This window comes from Coregonus lavaretus (genome assembly GCF_964263955.1).
Source record: "Coregonus lavaretus genome assembly, chromosome: 12".
Lineage (NCBI taxonomy): Eukaryota > Metazoa > Chordata > Actinopteri > Salmoniformes > Salmonidae > Coregonus > Coregonus lavaretus.
Genome location: NC_139999.1, coordinates 52993586 through 53006366, shown reverse-complemented (window position 1 = coordinate 53006366; position 12781 = coordinate 52993586). Strand labels below are relative to the sequence as shown.

The following is a 12781-nucleotide window of genomic DNA, read 5'->3' as shown; positions in this document are numbered from 1 at the left end:
GTTTTGTTGACATTGAGTGAGAGGTTATTTTCCTGGCACCACACTCCCAGGGCCCTCACCTCCTCCCTGTAGGCTGTCTCGTCATTGAGTTGGAGGCGTGCGTGGCCATGCAGTCATGGGTGAACAGGGAGTACTTGAGGGGGCTGAGAACGCACCCTTGTGGGGCCCCCGTGTTGAGAATCAGCGAAGTGGAGGTGTTGTTTCCTACCTTCACCACCTGGGGGTGGCCCGTCAGGAAGTCCATCACCCAGTTGCACAGGGCGGGGTTCAGACCCGGGGCCCCGAGCTTAATGATGAGCTTGGAGGGTACTATGGTGTTGAATGCTGAGTTATAGTCAATGAACAGCATTCTTGCTGACTCAATACCTTAATAAGTACATTTTCCCCAAAATTTACAAAAGTAGGTTTGTTCACTTGAAGCACTTACAGAAGACATAAAACAATTATGAGAAAATACTATAGTAGTATAAAAACACGATACCTGTTGCCACTATCTCCGTTCTGTCTCACCTCCCCGTTTGGAACAGCAACTGTTGAAATGTTTTTAAACATCAAAACAAAGAAGAATACAATTCTGAGGGGAGAAATAGATCACATTCAATCCAGGGAAAAATATTAAATGGATAGTTCACCCAAATCACAAAATGACCCTGTAAGCTGTCTATGGACAAAGTATGACAGCAATCCATGCTTTGATCTGGCCACTGTTTCAAATGCAAACTTTTTTGTGGCACAAATGCAAGTCAATGATACCTATGATATTCCCACGGGGGCCAGTATGAAAAATGTATGCACTCACTAACTAAGTCGCTCTGGATAAGAACATCTGCTAAATGACAAAAATGTAAAATGTAATTAGCATTTATGCGTAATAAATCAATGTCATTTTGTAATTTGGGTAAACTATCCCTTTTAAATCACATGACCCTCACCATGGTCCCTCTCTGCAGAGGTGAATGTCTCTGGGTCCACCTGCATGCCGTCCAGACAGACTGACAGGTCCCCCACCACGTCTGTGTGGTCTCGGTCTGAACACAGCTGCAGGGTCTGCACCACCTCAGAGACTGAAACACAGGAGAGGAGAGTTGAGAGATTTGGCATGCACGCACACCGCACATACACAAAGACATGCACACACACAGGCATGTAAGCATGCGTGCGCACACACATGCTAGTTTGTAAACAAACTAAAAAACATGGATGTGGTGGATTAGCTTGAATTCTAGCCTAGATGTAGTCCCATCTCATGTGAGAAATATGACTTGTGTTCCTGAAAAAGCTATGGCTGGGATAACAAGTATCATATGAATGTATTGACCATATTATTATAATTTTTATTCATTAGCCTACATAGGAGGTGCGTCTGGTTCCTTTGACCTCTGACTGTAGTGCAAGAGTTTATGAATTGGTGTTTGAGGGTCACATGTCGACCATCACTGAAAGGACTCACTGTATTGGCAGAGTAAGCCCATTCGCCTGCTTGAGTGAAAGTCAAGAGTGGGCTAATATAAGCTGTGGTGAGGGCTGCTTCACAAAGAATAACATACATGTATGAAATAGTGGATTAGAGAGGAACATCTCATTTCCCCCTACCAGACCACAGCACACACATACAAATATTTTTCCATAGCCTGTGTGCAGAGTCAGACAGATTTAGGCCTATGTGCAGGCCTTGACAAGACAAAAAGTATTTGTCAGTATATAAAGGCCTATATGTAAATATGACGATCACTTATTGCAAAGCTCTTGTATATCTTATGTCCCAATGCATTACGCTTTTCCGGTATCAAATAGTCAGAGATTTCAGATAATCACATTTCATACTATCTGCTCTGTGCCTTATAGGGAGAAGAGAATGAACTCACGTTTCATATCATTGGACTTTAGGGTTTCACTAATTTCCAATGTGGCCATTCCCAATAAGATGTCGGCCTTCAGCGTCTGATGACTCCATACCCGGAAAATGAGCTTACTGAAAGGTGTGAGAATTCTGTGTAGAGGGAAAAAGCATATTTAGTTACGGTTGAAATACTGCACGTAAGCTATACAACAGTACACAAGGAGGAGACAATAGTGTTGTCACGACACCAGAATTTTGACTTCGAAACCGATACCAGGTTTAGTATCACGATACTCGATACCACGGCAAAAAAATAAGGCCTATTAGCCAAAGAACGGCAATTGATCCAGACAGATATTTTTAGTTTAATATCTTTACATTTGACATTTTAGATTTTCTTACGTATGCACATACAATCAATGTGACTTTTTTTAACCAATCTAACTACAAAACAACATATTGGTAGTAATTTATTTTAATAGTAAATCTCTATTGATAAACTGGGTAAATCAAGATGTAGCCTATTCACAATACAGGTGAATGCATATTCAATATGTATGCGCATGCATTGAGTTATTGAGCTTGTTTTGGCTGATATCACGAGGCTACAGATAAAATAACAATGTTTACCTTCCATTTGGGTAGGGCTGTCCACGACCACCAAAAAATCTTGGGTCGACCGAAAGTCGTCTGTTCGTTTTCCATATATAGACATACCCTATGTGTTTAAAAAAAATCAACTATACGCATTGAGCTTGTCTGAAGCTTTAAGCTTACGGTTTGATGAAATAAGACAAATGCCTCAAGAGGGCACCAGAGATCTAGATAACCAGAAGACAAAAAACGTAACCTGGGCTAACTATTCTCCTCACGCTCCTGCTGGCTTTTGCAGATTCTGCCATTACTCTCCTGAAGTTGCTGGTAATAGGCAACTTTTCTCATGTGGAATGCCAATTTATCTTACCATTTCTACCGCTCTGCATGCAAGTTATGGTTTTCATATGCACATTTTCGTGAAACAGTCATTTCTAATAATGTCTTCATATCTCAAAATCATTGTCATGTGGTTAATCAAAATTCTATCCAAATCTAAATGAAAAATGATACAAACCTAAAAAGTAACTTCTATTGCCATCTATGTAAAAATAGCCTACATAAACCCAACAAATAAAAACATTGCAGCCTGCAGGTAGAAAATATCCTGCTAAAAATAAATATCCATAAATCACATTGGCTACACATGGCCTGTCTCCAACGAACTTGAAACATTGTATAAACTATTAATTTGGGTCCGGCCCGAAGCTTGCACTAACGAACTTACAACATTGTATAAAATATTCTGGGCCCTCAGAGTTTCCTGTGCCAGTTAGCTCGGTACAGACACAGCTGTAGGCTATTTGCGCAAGGGATAAGAAGCAGTGCTTGACTTGGGCAGGAGTACCGGCACCTCATATTCTCTACTGCTTGAGTTCCTGTTCCTCTTATAGAATATTAGCTCAAAAGTATTGTGGAGCTCCTGCACCTAAACAGTACCAGCACCCAAAATGAGTACCGGGACCTATTTCAGTCCAAGCCAAGCACGGATACGAAGCCTATTTTATGACGTTTCCACTGGATCAGAGCATTACATTGTTCCCTTTCCCGCTGTGTGGTTATCGAAAGGGAGAGAACTGGAAAGATTTTTCAAATACATTGAGGAACTATTGTAATTCTCAATGGATGTAAAAACAGACTTCATTTGCTTGCTGTTTTGAGGTGAAGAAAACATTGATTTGAGAAGCTCCACAGGTCATTACCGCTGGTGCGTTAAGCCAATCAGAAATACTATCGGATCCCCAAATGGGCACATTTATATGCATACATTTGCGCGCAGGCCAGGTAGCCTATAGGCCTACTTCTATGCGTGCGCGTCCTTCCTCAACATTGACAGGAGCGCTACAAACAAAAAGACATTGACTAAATTGACAAAACTTGTAAATGGAATGAAATAAACCTAAACTTGTTTCTCACAAGTGTAGCATCGGTTGTGCGCTCTGTAAACAACGTGTCCACTCCGACAATGACAACAGGAATAATAATATTTAATGCATTAACAGAAATTACGTAACCAAAGTAACAAACATTATAGATTGGGAATTAACGGTAAATGTACTACTGGTGATATATGTACTGGGGAAATGATATACACTAACAATCAAACACAAACAATTCACACAATGAAGTTATGAAACAATGAATATGCACAAATTGGTGGGAGAGAGCGCATTCTGGAGAGAAGTGCATTGTGCATCTGGGCGCATGGTGAATCCGACGTCTGCATTGGCCATGCAGCATTTACGGTGACATGGCCTCAGCAGAAGTCAGGGCATTCATACTTCTTGCGCTTCGCAGAGCAGTGCAGAGCTGTTGTCAAGGAAGTGAGTTTGTGTTTTCTACAAGGTGTACCGACCCCACCTACCATCAACCAATCATGTCAATGCAGAGCTGTACAGAGCCCTCCGCATTGTTACATTTGGGAGGCGCATGGCGATGCGCAATATATATATATGAACGCAAATATATATATATTTGTTACTGCTCGACTAAAACAATCTCGGTTGACCAACAGCCTAACGACCAAACAATCGACTAATTGGGGTCAGCCCTACATTTGGGACTTACTTTATTGTACTGATCAACAAGCACAACAAGCAAGCTCTTCCTTTATAAAAGTGTGCTCTGTCTCTTTAAGACCCATGACGTCATTTACACACAAAGACAATCTTAACGTTTTTAAAGTGTTCTAGCCTGTACTGGACATTATTTTGGGAACAGTAATTAGCAGTTTCAACATTTCTACATTCTGTGTTGCACTATTCAAATGTGTTAACTTTTGTGCAGCATAGGTGGTGATGCAGCTCAGACTCCCAGTGAGTTCAGTGGTTCCTCATGGCAGGCTAGAGCAAACAATGAATGAGTAAGTGGAGCAGGCATGGTGCTCTTGTGCTACAAGGGGACATCGGCTGCACTGATAGACTTGATCCTCTCTCAATCAGTAGACGACGCAAGACACATTTGACAGAAGTACCGAAAGTAAAAACATTTTTTAGCACCGAACCGTTTTTCATGTTATAGTATCGAAAAAGTACCAACGTTTCGGTATACCATGCAACACTAGGAGACAACATGCAATTCTTGGTGACAGGCTTAAACAAGAACACTATTATAAGGAGTGAGTTACTCCCATACACAATTGTAAGATCACTGTGGGCCGGTTTCCCAGACACAGAAAGCCTAGTCCTGGACTAAGAAGCACTTTCAATGTAGAATCTCCATTGAGGAAGCTTTTTAGTCCAGTACTGGTCTTAATCTGTGTTCGGGAAATAGCTCTGTGAGTTTGACAAATGCACTATATAGCCTATGCTAAATGAATATACATGCAAATATGAATGCAAATAGTTATTGCTGTAGCTACTTACACTGTGAGTGGCTGCTTCCATTTGGGGTTGTGGGTGTTGTTGCATTTCTCTGTCTTCTTCGACTGGCCGTCCACAGCCACCTCCACGTACGGACTGGGGCCAAACCAGTTCTTTTTGTTCTCCTTCAGTTTGGCCGACAGCACTGCGTGCCAAAAAGGAAATAAAACACACAAATAGCATGGTAAGCGAGAGTGTAATAAATGCTCTTATCAGTCACTGAAGTCAGATATAGAAATAAACCTCAGAATGGAAATGTGAGAACTACATTCACTTAGGCCTAACCACTACCTTTGTTTTGGGGTCTGCTAATATCCTACTATGTTATGTTTTTTATATTTTTTTGAACCACTGAAAATAAAAGTTCCCTCAAAATAAAGTTATTCTATATACTATAAATACTTGATCAGAGCCTGTGCCATCAGCTAGGCCTATAGAGAACAAGCACTGGCCAGTCCGATTCAAAGGTGTCTTCTACTGCCTCCTCGGGTGTCAGCGGTTGATTACTATTTCCATTCTATTCAAACGATATTACATAGGCCTACTGAAAAAAGAAAAACATACTACCACTTTACTATTAGCCTATATAAAGTACTAGCTACTTAGGGCTATGATTTCGGCTGTAACAAAATGTCAAACCTCACCGGTAACTTGAAGTTGGGCCTTCATGGTTCAGCCATTAACACTGCAGCCCACTTCGCCTATGACAGGATCTGTAGAGAAAACAAACGTGACATCACACGTAAACATTAGGAGACAAGACACTTGTTTATATTACAGGTGTCCTCGTTTACACAAGGGATTATCCCACTGTAGTCAATGGAACATTTAAATATACTACTATACTTAGGACTATAACAAACTTAAACTAAACAAGGCAATAAAATGCTAACATCAAGCATTTTGTTGTACAGAGTAAAAAGTTGCCAAATAGCCTACCATGGCATTCTAATAGGCTAGGCAATCCCAACTACCATGTTACTGTTCAACCATAGAGCCGTGACATTGGTGGTTACAGCTAAATCAGAAGGATAGGAAAAGTTAAATCCCTCCTGGATTACCAGATTACGTAAACTGGTACATCATGAGTCACCGATAGTTTTAGGCCCTGATTGGTGTCCTCAGATAGTCTTTTGGCCTAGCGGCTCATAGGTGACTGAGTTACAGGCTGTACTGATCAACAAGTCCTTGTCAAAAAACTATGACATTTGAGATTATAGATGTCATTATTGCTTAGATTATGTAAACGTAGTCCTATGTACGTAACCAAATTTGGTATGCAATATCCTAGCTAGAGTGCCGACAGAGTTGTATCCAAAGCAGAGCCAAGACAATTAAATCAAGTAGATTTAATTTAGGTTTAGGAAACCTGTCTCTTCGATAACAAGCTATGAAAATGCTTTTGCATGTGTACCTATGTAAGGCCAGTGTAAGCTTTCAATCTGCCAACAAGTTAATAATTAATGACTAAGAATATGCCAATGGAACAGACCACACCATTTAAAATATATTCAGGATCGTAAAGAAGGTAAACAAACACGGAAATCTGAGACATACACATCAGTGTAGGACAGTTATTTTTGTTTGGGATAAAAGCTTAGGTATGATGAAGCAGGTTGGAGCTTATATTTGCTCATCATCAATGCAGCGATTGCAAATTGTAGGAAAAACAAGGAGAAAATGTATAGGATATTGCAATAATAATGTATTACAATTATAAAGCGCTTTTTCATTATACAATAATAAGGTAGCCTAGCCACCCAAAGTTTGAATATAAACCAAATTTGATCATATTAACATTTCTCTTAACACAAGTAAATAGGCCTATTTTAGACTATACATCCATAACTTAGGCTATACATACATGACGTTACTGTTTCGTTTCCCCTGGCCAAAGGGGACCAGAGCGCATAGGCATCTCTAGGCTACCTGCAGCTGTGGTTGTTATCAGTAGGCTACAGTTGATCAGACTGAAGCACGGATTAATTGTGCACGAGTTGACAAATCATGAGGCAAATCAGTCTAAACAACAGTACTTTGTCCCTATTTTCAAGGCTTGTGTGTCAATATTTGTTGGGGCAAATGCCAGCTCGCCAGATGTTGCCAGAGGCCCTGCTGTGCTGATATCTGCAATGTGAAAGATAGATTGATTTACACATCTCGAAATGTCTATTTAGTATTTCGAAATTTCGAGATACTCAAGTCAACATTTTGAAATACTTAAGTTATCATTTCGAGATTCTAATTCGACTTTTTTAGATAGTGTCGACCTTTTAAACAAATGTTGTTTGTGGCAATGGGCTTCCACAGAAAAAAGTTAAATTAGCCAACTAACTAATCCACGTTTTAGTATTAGCTAGGTCTACATGGTTGTATTTTGCTAACGTTAGCTAATTTAGCTAACTAAAGTAGCTACTGTAAGTTAGCTAACTAGCTGGCCTGTAGATATTCTTTGAATAATTTCTGATTCAACAGGGTATAGATACAACAATGTATAGCCTACTGCTACATGGAATAGGAGCGACAAAAATAGGGAAATGTCAAGCGAAAAGCGAAAGCGGAGATTTCAATAACAAGACCTGGTCGCTCTGTCTGGTTGAAAGCAGGCCAAACAAGCTAGCTAGCCTATCACACAACCGCTAACAACAACTCTGCTAGTAGCTATCGTTACCTATTAGTTTCACAACATATAGTAGAACAAACACTAGCTAAGCAAATCAAGATTAGATCAGTAGCATGTGTCGTAAAGTTTTGCACAGGTTTGCTAGCTTTGAATTTTGCTGTCACATAGGTGAGCTAGCTAACGTTAGCTAGCTAGCCTAGGCTAAATAGCTAGCTACGGATATCTTTGAAAATTGACAATTCATCCATAAAAACGATTGGATTACGTCTTACCCGTACCCGAGGGTAGCAAATGTTTCTGTAATGTCCCCCTCACGCCCACCAAGGCATATGTGGACGGTAAATGATTTCTCAGAAAAACTAGAAAGCTATCTGACAGGTACCGCTCATAACCCTTGACACGGTTTGCACGAGCCCATTCACTTCTTCGTCTATGGTATTTTGGCGGTTCGCAAACAAACGTTAGAGGTGCATGCCGCCACCTACTGTACTTGAGTGTGTAGTCAATCACAGTTCTTCTTGTTCTTGTTCTTCTTCTTGTTCTTCTTCTTCTTCTTCTTCTTCTTCTTCTTCTTCTTCTTCTTTTTCTTTTTCTTTTTCTTTTTCTTTTTCTTTTTCTTTTTCTTTTTCTTTTTCTTTTTCTTTTTCTTTTTCTTTTTCTTCTTCTTCTTCTTCTTCTTCTTCTTCAAAGAGGTTTAACAGCGGTTGGCATCCAATTTGTTGCATTACCGCCACCTACCAGACTGGAGTACAACTCCCTCATCTATTCCTTAAAAAATGAAATAAAACAAAGCACAGAAATACCCTACCATCTAACACTACACTTACAAATTCAAAACTATTACTAATAATTAACCCCACCCTTCTTCACTATTGAAATATACTCACTCCTACCTCATGCCCTCATCCTGAAATGATGAGACATCACCACTTAACACTCCCTGTAACTCTTCTGCTGTCAAGTCTCACACACCCAAATATCTCTCTGCAGCTGCCACCACAACCTCAATTTTCTTCGACTTGCGTTCCATCCCTGCAGTACAATTAATAACCATTGCTATAAACGCTAAAACTCCAATCTTACTGAAACATATATCACTTGCTTGCCTATCCCCCTGTACTGTGCCATTAAACCCCTACAACTCATCCAGAACGCCGCAGCCCGTCTGGTGTTCAACCTTCCTAAGTTCTCTCACGTCACCCCGCTCCTCCGCACACTCCACTGGCTTCCAGTTGAAGCTTGCATCTGCTACAAGACCATGGTGCTTGCCTACGGAGCTGTGAGGGGAACGGCACCTCCGTACCTTCAGGCTCTGATCAGTCCCTACACCCAAACGAGGGCATTGCGTTCATCCACCTCTGGCCTGCTGGCCCCCCTACCTTTGCGGAAGCACAGTTCCCGCTCAGCCCAGTCAAAACTGTTCGCTGCTCTGGCACCCCAATGGTGGAACAAGCTCCCTCACGACGCCAGGACAGCGGAGTCACTCACCACCTTCAGGAGACACTTGAAACCCCACCTCTTTAAGGAATACCTGGGATAGGATAAAGTAATCCTTCTACCCCCCCCCCCACCCCCCCACCCCCCCCCCCCCCCCCAAAAAAATTAACTTTTGTAAGTCGCTCTGGATAAGAGCGTCTGCTAAATGACGAAAAAGTAAATGTAAATGTACTGGTACATACCCCCTACTCTCAAAACTCAAAAGAACAGACAATGACTCTTCTGTTTCCCCACTCTCACCACCCTGCTTGCGCCGCACCAAACGACGAGCATCACACACACCGGGAATCTTCTCCTTCAGTTGATCCAGTTTTACATTTACTGCTACCCCAGTAATCACTCCTTTCAATGGTGCCCTTTTCTTGAGAGCGAAACAATTCACATTTCTTGCCCCATTTGTTTAACTCTGAGCGCCTTCTCCCTCTGACCAGCAGAAACACAAACAATTATCACTAGACCACTTCTGGTTATCCTCACCGATTCCACTATACCCAATGCTTTTTTCACCCATCTTGAAACCACAAATGGATCAGCCAAAAGGCAAGGATCCACTTTTTCCACAAACTTCACTCCTAATGTCACAGACTCATCTTTATCCTGACCCTCTGTGCAAGCCTCTGGCTCCGAATACTTCACCACACCTACCACCTCCAATACTTCACCCTCATTCTCTTCCATTTCTCCTCCTGTCTTCAGCTCACTTTGCTTACATTTCCTACCTGTCTTCTTTAACAAACCTTCTCCCTTTTTCCCTCCATTTTTAACCGACTCAAACTCACAGTCTTCCTCCCTCTCTCTCTTAGACCTCCTCTGCCTCTCCTTTTCCCTCCACTCCTCCTCCGTCATCCAAGCACACGTCTCCTTATTATAATACTGCTTTTCTCCTAACCAATATCTGCTTCTTGCCTTCTCAAAGGACTACATTCCCCCTCTCCTTTCCCCTCCGGCGTCTATTCTATCCTCTGGACTTGTGTCGACATCTTGGCCTGCGTCTTCCATTGGAAAAAATGTGGTCCGCCACATAGTCCATTAGCCACCACTTCATACAATTTTCATGCTGCCTGCTGCTCAACGCTTCCGATCCCCCTCGCCTTACTGGGTAGAGCTGGCCTTACACTGTTTTCCTCCTTCACAAAAAGCAGCCTCCTACAGCGTTCTCCATCAGCGTCTTCCTCCGTCAATCACAGTTTACAGACAGACAAAAGAATAAAGAAAGAAACACAACCTGATTTCTGCCTACATAGACATACCCACAAGTAATTATTTATCATGAGAGGGCCATAAACAAAAAATAGTAACGCTTATACTGCCAGAAAGATTACAATCTCACCTTTCTGGTGTAAATAGTTATAAATTGCTGAGGTGTAGTTATTTTTAGGACACAAGCTCAAGTACACAGTACAAATAGGATAAAAATATAAAAATATTGGTGACAAAACAGATGGCACTGTGATAGACTACATCCAATTTGCTGTGAGTGTTGAAGGCTATTTTGTAAATGACATCGCCGAAGTCAAGGATCAGTAGGAAAGTCAGCTTTACAAGGACATGTTTGGCAACATTTTTATTTTAACCTTTATTTAACTAGGCAAGTCAGTGAAGAACAAATTCTTATTTACAACGACGGCCTACACCGGCCAAACCTGGACAACGCAGGGCCAATTGTGCGCTGCCCTATGGGACTCCCAATCACGTCCAGTTGTGATACAGCCTGGAATCGAAGTCTGTAGTGACGCCTCCAGCACTGAGATGCAGTGCCTTAGACCACTGCGCCACACGGGAGCATGAGTGAAGGAGGCTTTGTTGCAAAATAGGAAGCCGATTCTAGATTTAATTTAGGATCGGAGATCCTTAATGTGAGTCTGGAAGAAGACTCACAAAGCATATTTTTTCCTATTCAACAAAAGTGGGGGAATAGGGCTTGACATTATTGAAATGCTTTCTAAATATAGTAACAATCAAATAATAAATGACTTAGTGTAATATTTCACATTTATTATAACTTTAAAATAAATATGATCATACTTAGTTGCAGTACAAAATTGTAACTGATGACAGAGCATTTTCTTCCCAGTGTTCTCTGCACAGATGCAATTCAAATGCCTGCTGACTCATTACAACTTCAGCTTTAAGCACAAGTTGAGTTCGTCTCTCTGTGACCAAGAGAAAGTGATCTTGTTTCAATTCTACAAAATAATTTTTTCATGTTGGGAGCTCTAAATCCATCGGAGAATATCACAGCGAGATGAGACTGTGTTTGCTGCCATTGCCTCCCGTCCCATTTGCCGTATTTTAAGCGGAGCTGCCAAATTCACAAACAAGAGAATTCGATCCTTTGTCTGGATAGGCCTTATGCAAATTAGGTGTGAGATTTTACATACAGCTACAGTGCCTTGCAAAAGTATTCAGCCCCCTTGGCATTTTTCCTATTTTGTTGCATTACAACCTGTAATTTAAATGGCTATAGCCTGTTGTAAACATTTATGAAAAATAAAGGGCTTTTTAGTCTTAATTTAACATTAGGGTTAGGCAGTGTGGATAAGGTTAAGGTTACATTTAAAATCAGATTTTATGACTTTGTGGCTGTAACAGCTACTAACCAGCACCTCTTTATTTATTTATTTATTTATTCAACTTTATTTAACCAGGTAAGCCACTTGAGAACAAGTTCTCATTTACAACTGCGACCTGGCCAAGATAAAGCAAAGGGGAAAGTATTCTAAAAGTAAGAAAGTAATCTGATTATGTTACTGAGTTTGGGTAATCCAAAAGTTACTTTACTGATTACAATTTTGGACATGTAACTACGAAATGTAACGGATTACATTAAGAAAGTAAACTACCCAAGCCTGGGTGTTTCGAACACCTGTGTGTAAGCGTAACTGGGGAGGAAGTGTAGTTCGTCGGCTGGAGGCACACAGCATATGGGTCTGTGCAAATCTGTACATCTTTTATTGAAAATATTAATTCTTGCTAATTTGAAAGATAAGGGCCATATGTTTCGAAAACCGTTTCTCATGCGATGATTATTGACGTTTCTAAACGTTAAAACACAACATTGGGATTGTAGTTCACATAGAGCCAGCTGTGGGCGAAGCTAACATCTGAAAACCCTACAGAGAAGTGTTTGAGAGCTACAGTGAGGGAAAAAAGTATTTGATCCCCTGCTGATTTTGTACGTTTGCCCCCTGACAAAGACATGATCAGTCTATAATTTTAATGGTAGGTTTATTTGAACAGTGAGAGACAGAATAACAACAACAAAATCCAGAAAAACGCATGTCAAAAATGTTATGAATTGATTTGCATTTTAATTTTCCCTATTTTGTTGCATTACAACCTGTAATTTAAATGGATTTTTATTTG

At 40.8% G+C, this 12781-nt stretch overlaps 1 protein-coding gene across 4 annotated transcripts in view; it reads right to left on the bottom strand.

Annotated features, from left to right (window-relative positions):
• The window catches only part of LOC311138922 (E3 ubiquitin-protein ligase Itchy-like), a 47661-nt gene extending 39311 nt beyond the window's left edge, over window positions 1-8350 (bottom strand). Inside the window, exons 1-6 of one of the 4 annotated variants that reach the window (XM_084173730.1) lie at window positions 8191-8350; window positions 5940-6008; window positions 5299-5440; window positions 1866-1990; window positions 933-1064; window positions 482-530 (exon numbers count right to left, since the gene is read on the bottom strand). In XM_084173730.1, the coding sequence (XP_084029856.1) occupies window positions 482-530; window positions 933-1064; window positions 1866-1990; window positions 5299-5440; window positions 5940-5964 (473 nt within the window). In that variant the 5' untranslated portion in view covers window positions 5965-6008; window positions 8191-8350. Of the gene's footprint in view, window positions 1-481; window positions 531-932; window positions 1065-1865; window positions 1991-5298; window positions 5441-5939; window positions 6009-7159; window positions 7250-8190 lie in introns of those variants that run through there. The other 3 variants (XM_084173732.1, XM_084173733.1, XM_084173731.1) reach the window with 3 other exon arrangements.
• Window positions 8351-12781: the final 4431 nt, after the last annotated feature.